A 13,345-nucleotide genomic window follows, 5' to 3' on the forward strand; every position below is an offset into this window, starting at 1 on the left:
TACGTACATATCTAAATCTACTCGGAATACACAGGCCAGACGTGTATTTGCCAATTTTAGATGTCAACAAAGTTATGTCGAGCGCGCATACATGTACACCAGCACAATTGTTCATATTCGTCAATCCATTAGCTTTTGCATTATTAGCTGGCTCAACTAGTTTTTTTTTTTTAAACAAACTGGCTCAGCTTGTTTAAATCATCAGCTACCGTCAAAATTAGCTAGCTATAGCATTAGAGGGTTGGACCAAGGGAGCCGTACGTCCTCCTACAGTAATGTCAAACAACAGTAGAAAAGTCAAGACCGGCACAAGTCAACACAAACCTCATCAGCATGGCGGAGAGCCGGAGAAGAGGTTTGCGGGCTTTGTCCGCGGACAACGACGACGAGGGGGACAAAAACACCTTGGAAGTAGAGACCCCGTATGAACAGGACGCCGCCCGGATCGGACGGACAGAGACGAGCGGCGGGGTTCGCGGCACATCGCAGCAGAAGCCCCGCCCCGTGCTGTTGCCCGCATATATATCCTGTTCTTCTCCAAAGCATCTCGCCGGAGTTCGGGAAGGAGGGGCTGCCGGGTCTCCAACGCCGCTGGTCTTAGAAGGTGAAGGGATCGGGAGGACGACAGGCAGGGGTGGCGGGTTGCTGGACGGTGCAAGACATCCAGTGTACATGGGTTTAGGGTTGGCTTGTGAAGAAAATATGGGGTCAATAGTCCGTTACCATCCCTAAGTACAGTTAGGGTCAATGATCCTACAGTACGGCCACATGTCATCAAACTGCCCAGTCGTAAAACCGGGCCTTCCTTTCTGCTGCTGTTACCTCTGACCATTGCTCGATTGTTCACAGGTCACACCACTTCCAAAACCGGCGATGCGCCAATGCCGCGCTCTACACAGGCCTCGTCACCTAGCCATGCCCGGTCGATTATTTCAATTTAGAATATCCTTATGATTTTTACAGGGCAACCGACTAATCCTTCTGTTGATGACATTGAGTCAATGAGTGGCACATATATTCTACAAGATTTGTTCCATTCTGGTAGATCAAATGAGTGTAAAAAAATCACTGCACAAAACTGCAACTGACAAGATTTCACAATGACTTCCTTGATTCTTAGATCGCTTATCACAAATATTGCAACCGCAACATAGACCTGGAGTAATATCCCGTACAAGTTACAAACTGGGACCACTGTTACTAATAAATAGGCTTTTGGTAATAATAATAATAATAATAATAATAATAATAATAATAATAATAATAATAATAATAATAATAATAATAATAATAATAATAATAATAATAATAATACAGACTACCCCTACAATCTTCTGGTAGTGTACATAGGTTAGCCTCCACAGAGGTGATGTGCACAGCAGGACAGGCGGCGCCAAACAAGCACCTGGAGCGCAGTCACATACTATTATGCTAACTCTCTGCCTTATTTACAGAGCCGAGCTGGTGATGTAATTTCGTTAGCGGTCAAATGGGAACTCCTTGTCATCCTCTTCCACCTTGAATGGCTCTGGGTGGCGACCAGAGCAGTACAGATTCCACATCTTGTAGTAAGCCCTTTCAAGGTTGCGCACCTGATACAGTTTCAAGGTCAGAATTCCAGACTTGTAACCAAGGTGAAATGTTTACAGACATTCTTTGGGAGAACTTACCCATCGGGCTGTATCAAATAATGGGCAGGACATTCGAACTTCCTTCAGCTTATTAGTCAACGATTGAAGCTTCGCCGGATTTAGAGCAAGTTCAACTGCTCTGTCTTCATACTCCTTCATGCTAAGTAGACCCAAAGAGTAAAGAAGGTAAGCGTTTGCATGGTTTGATTGCCAAATGAATTTATACTTTGTGCATATTTACCTGCTAACAATCATCTCTTCCCCGAGCCCAGTAGCTACACAGAGGGAACCGGCTACTCTGGTTGCCATCTTCTCCAGCGGAAGAGTGATCATTGGCAAACCAGCCCACAGTATGTCAGTGCCAGTTGTGTGGGCATTGCATAGGGGGCTGATCAAAGGAAAACCACAGATAGAGAATGCATATTAGTTTTATGCTTTGAGCTCATGATTGAAAACAATAGCAGGTCATAAAAACTTCATACGTATCCAGGAAAAGGTCTGCCAGTTGACTGCGTCGTATATGCTCATTTTTCATGGCAACGTCTGTGAATATGATTTGATCTGGTCTTACTCCTCTGGCAGCAGCATCTGTATAGAAGGGGTTTGTTGTGGCATTGCAGATGTCAAACAAACTGCCTTCAATTGAAGCTTTGTTTACAAGGTGGAATTAATACATGAAAAGCTTTTGTTTAGGGTACTTACGTGATCTTACTCTAGTTTCCCCAGCTGCTGGGAACCTTAAAAGCCATAATGCGCTGTTGGGAACACGTTTCAGAATATTGCACCTTAAAGATGAGTAGAGCGCAGATGGTTAGTAACATCCCTTATAAAGAGTAGTCCAGTAAAAAGAAAAGTAAACTCTAATTCATCATAGCACCATTGGAAATCAAAAAACAGAAGGTATATACATCAAACTTGCAGCACGTGAGGGACATGTTAGATATAGTTACCAACTTACCATGTATCAAATATTTCAGGATCCATCTTATAAAGTTGATTGAAACATGCAAAAATAAATTTATCCTCAGGTAATCCATAATCAGATCTTTTATGCGGGCATACCGGAGTAAGACAGTCTTGATTTTTCTGTTACAACACCACATTTAGAAATCATATATCATATCAATGAAAAAGGGAAACGAGAACATGGAACATGAAGACAAACCTGCTTGTAGTCATTGACAAAATAGCAATGAGGCAAATGGACGAGCTTTTCTGAATATATATGTGCATAGCAACTTGGAGAAACAAACTGCAGAACAATTTATAGCAAACCACCTTCAGTATAAATCACTTGGCCAATTAGCTATTACAGTAGAACCTTCGATGTTATAATACCTCATCCGTGACCAGGTAGTCTATGTATGCAGCACCCGTTGTGCCAGGGAACCCCATGTATGAAACTTGGATTGGAGCTGGTTGCAATGCAAAAATTTCATTCCTGGCTCCCTGTTCCAATTAAGTACAAGATCAGACAGTGAATAGCGATACAAGCACATAAAATCAGTGTATGGCTGTGCACAGACAAACAATAAAAGAAACTGCATGCTGCAATGCCCTGTTTGACACAGCTCCAGCTCTAAGAACCAGGATGGATCTGCAGTTTGTAGACTAAATTGAAATAGTTTAAATATTTATGTTTAGTCTAAACCATCTAAACTATAACCTAAATGATTCATTTAAATGCTCTAGGCATACCTCCAGCTCCAGATCCTCGATTTCTTGGAGCTGCATATACCAAGCTCCAAGAAATCTGAGCTGGAGCTCTGCCAAGCAGGGACTATACAATCACATTTCTGTCTTGAATTAAGAATGATTCCATATCAAGTTTTCTAGGCGATTTGCATTAGTACCACCACTTGAGATCCATTTTTAATCTATAACATCAGGCTAGTCAATGGCTTGGGGTGTCATGGACACAGGCTGATGGTATAGATGGAAAGTGCACATTAAAGTGGTGGTATGGATGAAACTAGAAATAAATGATTTGCACGAACCACCGTAAATGCGTAAACAGTACAGCACAAGAAAAGCAGGCATTAGGCATCTGAAGAAACTGAAACATGTGAAACAGTGACCGACAGATGTAAGTAATAACAATGTTATTGAAGGACAGCATTATTTATTACCTTTGTGTAGCCATTAAGATTGATCAATATCTGTATCTTGTCTTGATTGATAAGTCTGGCAATCATATCAGAGGTCATGGCAGAGACATCAACAAAATGCTCTGCCTCAGACTGAATACGCTGCCTCCACTCAGTGCCATCGTTTTGACTCAGTGCATAGCAAAAAACCTGTTGTTCCGTTAGTGCGTCAGATATAGAGAACCTTGCATGTAATAAAAAGAGGGAAAGGAGTGAAAGGAAATGAAATAACCTCGATATTGTCACGATCGTGCATTCCAAATACTGAACCCATGAGATGGGATAGGGGATGATTTCCGAAATCACTACTCACATATCTGTAATATGGGAAGCCCAGTTATTTTGCTGTGGAATAAACCTTTCCAATTCAATGCACAAGATTTTTGTTTGTACATACCCCACCCTGAGTCGACAATGTTTACCCTCCGCTTTTACAGGAACGGGTGGTGGATGCACAAAAGGCGGCAGCCCAAAACGAGAAGCAATCAAGGAACAATGAGCTGCATACTTACGGCTGCCAAGAAAAAGGGTGATATTAAGAAGAAAAAAACAGGAGAGAATATATTTCAATTAAAAGAACAATATGTTAGACAACAAAACTAAAGAACAGAATGCTATACAACAATACCTTATTTCCAGCGCAAGCATTGGATCGATAGGATAAGCAATTGCATGAAAAGGTTGCACACTTGGAAGTACTGACATCTGTAAGATGCGAAGACAAAAAAAAAAGTTAGACAGGAACAGGTTACCCCGATTTCAAAAATGGAATTTCATTTGATTTTACAAAAAGGCTAACCTTTATTTGCCTTCTTATAATTTCCTCAACATCACGGAACATGGCATCCCTGTTTTCCCAGTCACAGACACACTGCAGTGATCCAAAAGAAAATGTTACATACAGATTAGTGATCCTTCTTAAAATGTCAATTGCTTAAAATCACTGGCCCAAAAATTTGGGATCATAAAGGCAAGAAAGCTGCAAATGAAATCCAATATAGAAAAAAGTTAAGTCCATCCCAATGCAAGCTCTGCAGATCATATGAAATTTATAAGTGAAAAACTGCTTCAACATATTTGCTCATTAGGGACCAAAAAAAATTTTACATGATTTTTTTTGCCTATGAATTTGCACATCAGAGACCAAAAAAATATGAATATGTTGTTTTTTCTTTTTTTTTTGCCATAAAGTTCCAGGTTTAGTCTTATTTGGATTTATTTTCCATGAATGCACTAATGGGTACAGAAAAGTTGCAAGTAACCTGTAAGGTATGAAGAAGATTGCAGGTTGCCTCAGGAAAATCAGGGCGCAGCTGTAGAGCCTGTTTGTAGCTAATTATAGCTGTCTCTACGTGCCCACTGCAGAAAGGTTGCATTTAACAATATTTATACTACAGAAAACAAAAAAAATAATGCCATAAACTGAATGCATAATACTACATAGGTTTGAGATCTGAAGAGTACCTATCCTTGTAAGCTGAGGCCAAGTTGGCATGGGCTTCTGCCATATTCGGTCTGATCCGTGCAGCCTGAATATAATCCTGAATTGCTTCATTAACTCTACCAATCTCCTTGAATGTATTCCCTCTATTAACTAGTGCATCAGCTGCTGTAGGATCTATACGAAGAACTTCAGTGTAACATGTGATAGCATCAGCATAGTTTCCCTGGTGCATATACAAAATAACGGAGTCAGGGATACAAACAGCAGGAATTGGTGTGGATGTTCAAGAAACTATTCGATTTGAACATATACGAACAGAAAAGTTTTTGTTCTACAAGTAGAAATATGATTAAGCATGATGAACGAAAGAAAACCACCTGTTGCTTGTATATCACAGCCAAGTTGTTAAGTGGGGAAGATAATCCAGATGTGACAGATATAGCTGCTTTGTAAAATGAAGCAGCAGCGCTTATCAGGTTCCTGCAGTGTATTTTTGTCATGGTGAGCATATTAGCATCTTTTTGTAGTCTTAGAAAACATTATTTCCTCTTATATTAAAAGATATGCACGAATAAGAATCTCACCACTCCATATATATGTTTCCTAAGTTTGTCAGGGCTTGCGGGTGGTTTGCTTGCAACGCAAGGCATGACTGCATAAATAGAACTAGATCACAATCAGAGCTACATTTAGAACACGTAAAAGTAATAGCAGGGAAACATACTCTGTAGCAGTTGATTGCTTCTTCCACTCGTCCAGCATCTTTAAGTGCATTTCCCTACAAAGACAAAAGGTGTCAACTAACTTTTAATTTATACATACAGTACTGTTGGCAAAATGGGGAGGACCAATGACTAACCATGTTGTTGTATGCTTCGACAAACTGTGGATCGCAGACTATAGCTTGATTGTAACAACGAATTGCCATATCAAGCTGGCCTTGCTCATAGTAAATAGTAGCAAGATTACCTGCACGAAAATGTTCCCCCTACCTTTGTATTACAAGGTATACTAAGGCTCTACTTTGAAGGTAAAGAAAGGACCATTCTCTTGTAAGCTTGTTCGCATCTCACCCGAGATGAATATCTAAATAAATGAACTCAAAGGGTAATCTTTAATCAGTATTTATTTTTATTTTTGTGGCAAAAATTCAGAATCTTTATTGAAAAATGATAAGATACCCAGATACAGAGAAAGAAGAAAACCAGGGTTTGACAAAATACTAACATAAGAACTATATCTCACCATAAGCCATAGCATAGTCAGGCCGTGCGTGCAGTGCACGTTGATAACACACAATGGCATCTTGAGGCATTCCCAAAGCCTGGTCAACCAAGAAAGTATAAGATCTAGTTTTCCTCCTAGACCAAAGTTGTCCCTGCGTTCTCTTGCAGGATTTTCTATCACAACAGATAGGCTTACCTTATAAACATTCCCTTGGTTAAGATATGCATCTGCAAAGGATGGCTTAAGTTTAACAGCTTCCTGCAATTTTAAGTAAAGACAGCAACATTCCCCATCAGATTGACAAGTGGGATGCTCAACAAAAAGGGAAGACTTCCATTCAACTTGATATGCTCAACAAAAAGGGAAGGCTTCCATTCAACTTGATATCATAATATGCAGACACTATAGGGCAATTTGAATGTTAATCCAATGAGCATGATAGGAGCACTATATGAGAATTTGGAAGCATATACTCCCTCCTTCCCCGTTTATAAGGCATGGTGGAACATGACACGGTCTTCTAAACAACATTTTGACCATTTATTTATCATATATTATATCACTTTTGATTATAAGCTTATAATCATTGTAAACTATATTTGATTATGAATCCAATCATATGAAATTTGCATTATAAAAACAAAAATTTAATAGTCAAATTATTGGTCAAAGATGAGAAGGTTTGAATCTTGATATATGTGTATGCCTTATAAACGGGGAAGGAGGGAGTAGTAATAAGTTAATACAGATACACTAACCATGTAGTACAGCCGTGTAGATCAAGTTCAAATTTTAGTATAATGAGAAAGCACTATTTTCTGTATATTTAGAAGACACCAAAGAGAAGGTCCATGACCATAAGGATAAATACAAATACAAATAAAAAAACAAAGGAGAATCTCTACAATAAAGCATGACAATAAAAAGCAACATAATAACAATTTAGCACGAAAAAAATTGCAAAACATTTGCTGGATACCAACATTATTCCAGTACAGATGCACATGCACGAATCAACTTCCATCTTTGCTAGATTGCATGTAATGATGTAAATAAACTTATCTAGAACCTTCAACAATACTGCAAAAAAATCAATTGAGGGTCTAGGGGGCCTCAAAAAAGTATGAAATCAAGCATGATTAATATCTACTAGTGCAGTGGTCAAACACAGTTCTAACAGTTACCTTGTAATACATTAAAGCTTTGTCTAGGTCTCCTGCCTCCATAAACAGACCAGCAAGATTTGACCATGCGATTGCAAAGTGAGGATCTATGCGTAATGCCTCGATGTAACAACTATATGCCTGTAATTACAATCAACATGTCAAAACAAATTACCCAAAAGATATTAGTCTACACCAGGGGAGTTAAGTGCCCAAGCGAACAAATTGGTAGAATATTGAATGTTCAGCATCATCCTCATGTCAATGTAAAAGATGGTCTCAAAGCACAATTTAAACAGGTAGATTTCACAAAATGCAGCTAAATTGACTAAACCATCACAAAACAACAGATTTAAGACCATTTTTTTACAAAAAGAAGAAAAGATTTAACCAGTGTTAGTTGTATAGCAGAATACAAGTTTAAAGTCATTTATCAATAGTTGCCCTTACAACAGAAATACATATTTTGAGATCTTCGACCCAAGTCTGAAGGATTGATGTATAATACAGAAAACAAGCCATGTCAATTAACAGGAAACTGTGTGGATTATTGATCTGCGCCAGTGCAAGTGGGCTGCGGATATTTGCCCCTCGACATAGGTAACTGAGTTTGTAAAAGCTGTAGTTTTGTGATAGTTTGGTACTTTGGTGAACTAATATGGCTTTGTGAAATCTACTTCAGAATGCAATTAGCCAGTCAACCAGAAAATGTAGAACCTGTGAAACAGATACGAGGATATGCATGCACAGCAATGAAAAAAAAATAACATAATACAGAAGAACAAGCCAATGAATGGAAACGATGGGGAGAACTTGTTGCAAAGCAGAATTTAAATGAGTACACAAAACAGTGACAGGTAAAAAAAGCCAAAGATGATTAAGTTGCTCACATCTTGAATGAAACCTTGAGCTTTCATCAGATTCCCAAGATTGCTGTGTGCATCAACCTAAGTCAGCACAAAATGGCATCAGTTCACAAACAAGTAGACATACTAACAATTTCACATGAGTACATGTACATACCAATCTAGGGTTTATGGCAAGTGCTTGTCTACAGCATTGAGCTGCTTCATTCAATCTCCCCTTCCGTGTATACGCACTAGCAAGATTTGACCACGCATCACAGAAGTTTGGTCGCAGCTAAAAGATCCACAGAAAGAAAATAAATGAGAGCTTTTTATTTATAGCAGTGAAAAGTCCACTGGACTGGCAAGGACACTAAGCACTAGCAGAAAATTACAAACATGAACCCATATGGTAAATAAAACAAGCATGTGAAAATAGCATGTCCAGCCAAGTGAAGATAGTAAAACTAGTGTCTAGGCTGTCTAGACAGCAAACTGAACGACAGTATGATAGTAACAATAAAAACAGGGAAAACATAAATAAGACTACAGCCAAACCTGAATGGCAGTAAGATAGTAACGAATTGCGAGATCAATATCGCCTTTCTCCTACAAAAGAGAATGCATTGATCTCAGAATTGGCAAATAAAGGCTTTTCAAAAAAAAAGATTCATGTACAGAGTAGATAGGCAATAAATGCTGTTTGCTAAATTCTCATTACACTACCTTCCAAGCATTCGCCATATTGCCATAGCATTCAGCAAAGTGTGGATCTATGGCAAGAGCCTCCTCATTTTTTGCAATGCACATGTCATAATTACGGATCTGCAACAGAAGGAATTCAAGCATGTAAGAAAATATAAGGTAGAAAAAGCTAACACCGATGCTCGGAAGAACATGAAATGAATTAGTCACCTGATAATAGATAGCTCCAAGGAGGAGGAGGTTATCAGTTCGACGTGGGTTCTTCTCGTAAACAACATTGCCATGCTCTAAGGCCTCTCTGTACTTCCCTGACCTGTAGTTCTGATGAGCAAGTGCCAAATGCCGCTGTTCGTCAACAGCTACACCATTTGAGTAAACAATAAAAACTTTCATTAGGCTTACCATCAGCATGCATATACACATAGTGAAAATGACACTATGAGCAGACTTGAAATGATATTTTTGTTTCATATGAACAAAACAAGATAATTAATGTTCACATTTCCTTCCCACTAAGTTACCAATCAAGAACATCAATTATCAATCCATTTGAGAATTTGACAAATATTTTATTTCAAATAAAAGAACTCCTACTAGCACTACATGCTGGACTAAACACAATTTCAAGGTCAGGCCATAATTTATGGAATCCATGAGAGGTCAGTTCCCATATGACTTAAAAGTGAAGCAAGCATCAGCTTTGCGCAAAAACATGCACCACCGAAGTCACTCTTTCAAACATTTGAGCTCTAAAGTATACCATTTGGCAATTAACATAGCAACTCAGAACAACAACTCTTTTTATTCCCAACCAAGCTGGGGTGAGCTTCAGTTGAAAATTCAAAATAGTGAAATTCACAATGTTAGCACTGGTATGTACTAGCTGCCAGTACTGCACTCATTCAGCCCAGGCTACAGGAAAGGGTGATACTTTGTTGGTTTCTTGTTATATGCTAACCCTAACATAAACCAAAAGTAACTTGTAGATGCCACAAATGTGTGCAGTCCTTCACGAATAGATTATTTTTGCTGAATTTCATCAGGACAGCAATTAATTGTTCAGAGATCTACACCCAGTTGCCAATATCATCAATCTCCTCATAAAACCCTGGAGATGAAAATACCGGTACTTTTGACAGATTATAGTGGCAAGATAACCCCAACAGTTGATCCTCCCCCACAAAAATAATCAATTCTCTTAATTGCATTTTCTCAGATTTACACAAGCAACAGATATAGTTTTGATACAAGTATGTTTCTGAAAGCAAAAGGCATGACATCAGTTTCCCAGAAAGCTATGCTGCTCATGCAAGCCACCTCCAAAATTGCAATATCTAAAGATAGACTAACGCTAAAGGTGTGAACCCTACACAGAATATAGAATTGCAAACCCTATACAGAATATAGACCATCAGAAACTAAGATGGCATATACTAATCTTCTAGAACCTTTTGTGGCCACTTCTCCCAGTCGAAAGTCGAAACAGTCGCACGATCGTCTCCAAGTTGCAATTCTTAATTCAGAAATAGACCGGAAAAATATATATTCTTCCACTTACTAAAAAAGAAGAATAAGACAACACCATCGAATCTCCGCAGAAGCACCAACCAAAATAGTATTCATTCCCAAATCTAATATTCCAAACAATGGACCCAGAAGGGGGGGACTGGTAGATCTCAGAACCCAAAGCTCGAATTCCCCCTAACACGGAAGGCCACGACACAATCTAAGGGGAGGGGGGAAAACGCTTGCAGCTAGAGTCACCTCCTGCGAGCTGGCCGGGCTTGGGCTCGGGCTGGGCCGCCCTGTCGTCGAGCGGCGCGGGCGGCAGCAGGAACGTGGCGGGCGACGGGGCATTCCTCGCGGGCTCCTCCAGGTCCGCGCGGCCCACGAACCCTAGCCAATCCCCGCCGCCGCCGCCGAGCACCGCCGGCTGCGGCGCGTGGTGGCGCGCGTCGCCGACGGCGACGGCGCCGCCGTGCTGCTGCTGCTGCTGCAGCGAGAGCATATCCGCCGTCGCGGCGGGTAAGGAGAAGCCTCCCTGGCGCGGGCGCCGGCCTGAGGGCCCAGATCGCCGGGCGGATCGACACCTCGCCGCGCGAGGCTTGGAGGCTTCGAGAGAGGGGAGGTGGGGGACCGTATGGGGAGTTGGGGACTCGGAACTTCGGAGACGCAGGATGGATGTTGCCAGAGAGAGGAGAGAGAGAGAGAGGTGGGTGGGCAAGCAGGTGGCTTCGACGAATTTTATATGAGGAGAGAGACTGCGATGGCACAGTAAAAAAAGGGCTGGCGGAAGGGGAGCAGCCAATTTCGAAAGATTTCCTTTTTATTCCAATCGGCGTGGCATGCAGCCGAGCTTTGTCAGCCTATTTTTCAACAAGGATTCGTGGATTTGTATGATTGGTTACGTTTTTCTGGTATTTTTAGTATTTCTACTCCTCGTATATGCCATCTTGGGAAGCTGAGCTTCTCAAAGATTTCTTCGAAAAAGTTTTTAGTGTTAGATCTTGTTTGAATTTTTAAGTAGCTATCACATCAAATATTCGAATATAAATTTAAATATTTGGATGCTAATTTAATATAAAAATAATAGCATAAGTTACAATTAGAACTTTAGACGAATCTAATAAGTATAGTTAATGCACGATTAGCGATGATTACTGTAGCAATTAATGATTAAATTATGGACTAACTAGATTTAATAGATTCGTCTCGTGATTAAGTCACGACTTATGAAATTAATTTTATAATAAATCTATATTTAGTACTCCTAATTGGTGTTTAAATATGCGATGTGACGGAACTTATGACTTAAACTGAAAAAAAAAGCAAACGAAACCTTAAGTACAATTAAGTAGGCCCCCTTAACAAAGGAAAACATATGAATTATAATGGATTCTAATCCTATAGTGGTCCAATGTGTTTCTTTTTTTTTCTTTAGGGCTGGTCCAATGTGTTTCTTTGAAGTACAAGATTGCATCTTATGAAATTCTTTCAAAGCGTATGGGGTGCATGAATTCATAGAAACTTCCCACGAGAAATGGTCCTATGTGCATGGTTTTTTGAAGTACAAAATTGGGGGTGCATGAAGCCATAGAAACTTCGCACGAGAAGTGGGATAAGTTTCGATATCATGGATACTTTTAGTTGTGCCTATTTCTCTCTTCGAATTCCTCTAAGATCGAAAGTCTCATACAAATTCACTTATGTGTTTTTTCCTAACTACATGATTTAAGAATCTTATGTTAGAATAAATCATACACCTTCTCTAATATATTTATAGGATGTTTGGTCTAATGGTACTCCCTTCGTGTCATTTTGAATTTGCCTTAAGTCAAATATTTTAAATTTTAACTATAAATAAATTCATTTTGGGTTGAGTTGAAAATATGAAAATGATGTAAGTAGATTCATTTTGAAATGTAGTTTCATAAAAGTATATATTAACTATATTTTATATTTTTTATTGCAAAAAAATAATGATCAAAGTTGCTTTGGAGACTGTGTCAATGTTCGAAACGACTTCCTTTACTAACCTGGAGAAAGTACTTTATAATCTAATCATGTATGGAATGGTTTATTGTGATGCATTACATACACCATTGACCGGAAGGCCTCTATATCTAGAATTCTCTTCGCTTCAAATTGACTAAGATCATGATTGGATCCAGGGACTAATTATCAGCCTGGTTGTTTGGATACCAATCAGGAGACTAATATGAGCTATTTATAAAATTAATTGCATAAACCGAACGTAATTAATCCATCAATAGCATATATTTACTTTAACAAAATATGACAAATCATGGACTAATTAGACCTCGTGAATTAGCCTCTATTTATGCAATTGGTTTTGTAATTAGACTTTGTTTAATACTTCTAATTGGTGTCCAAACATCGGTACTGGTGGGTTTAAAATTTAGTCACCCTAGATCCAAGTCTTAACATGCCACTTATATGTTTGGTAGCCGCACCTTTACAAAGAAGCGCATGATAGTGAAACAAACACACCCTCACTTTCAACTCAGATTAAGATTGCAGGAGCTCCCAGAGCAACTTTTAGGTTGAACTCGGAGAGGTTGACCTGACAAACAATTTTTTAGATAAAATTGATTCTATACTGATTCTGGAAGTGATACTTTGAAATAAACTAAGAGTATGAAGAAATTAGATTCTCCAAATT

At 39.2% G+C, this 13,345-nt stretch overlaps 1 protein-coding gene across 1 annotated transcript; it reads right to left on the reverse strand.

Moving 5' to 3' along the window:
• Window positions 1–1,101: 1,101 nt before the first annotated feature.
• Window positions 1,102–11,336, reverse strand: LOC120655753 (probable UDP-N-acetylglucosamine--peptide N-acetylglucosaminyltransferase SEC). The gene is made up of 28 exons (XM_039933716.1): window positions 10,927–11,336; window positions 9,373–9,521; window positions 9,184–9,282; window positions 9,016–9,066; window positions 8,636–8,752; window positions 8,503–8,559; window positions 7,634–7,753; window positions 6,645–6,707; window positions 6,468–6,546; window positions 6,082–6,191; window positions 5,947–6,000; window positions 5,807–5,874; window positions 5,600–5,702; window positions 5,243–5,445; window positions 5,041–5,137; window positions 4,578–4,649; window positions 4,407–4,483; window positions 4,176–4,292; window positions 4,011–4,095; window positions 3,761–3,928; window positions 2,970–3,080; window positions 2,797–2,883; window positions 2,590–2,717; window positions 2,334–2,416; window positions 2,114–2,219; window positions 1,873–2,019; window positions 1,671–1,791; window positions 1,102–1,592 (listed from the first exon to the last, which is right to left on the reverse strand). Exons 1-28 carry the CDS (start codon window positions 11,168–11,170, stop codon window positions 1,479–1,481), a joined length of 3,030 nt encoding a protein of 1,009 aa, XP_039789650.1. The 5' UTR covers window positions 11,171–11,336; the 3' UTR covers window positions 1,102–1,478.
• Window positions 11,337–13,345: the final 2,009 nt, after the last annotated feature.

Source organism: Panicum virgatum, chromosome 1N (genome assembly GCF_016808335.1).
Source record: "Panicum virgatum strain AP13 chromosome 1N, P.virgatum_v5, whole genome shotgun sequence".
Classification (NCBI taxonomy): domain Eukaryota; kingdom Viridiplantae; phylum Streptophyta; class Magnoliopsida; order Poales; family Poaceae; genus Panicum; species Panicum virgatum.

Coding starts and splice junctions, on each gene's coding strand:
- LOC120655753 (XM_039933716.1), bottom strand. CDS start 11,170: ATGCTCTCGCTGCAGCAGCAGCAGCAGCACGGCGGCGCCGTCGCCGTC. Junction 3,929..4,010: donor ACGATCGTGACAATATCGAG/GTTATTTCATTT, acceptor ACGGAACAACAG/GTTTTTTGCTATGCACTGAG. Junction 2,884..2,969: donor ACTACCTGGTCACGGATGAG/GTATTATAACAT, acceptor ATTGTTCTGCAG/TTTGTTTCTCCAAGTTGCTA.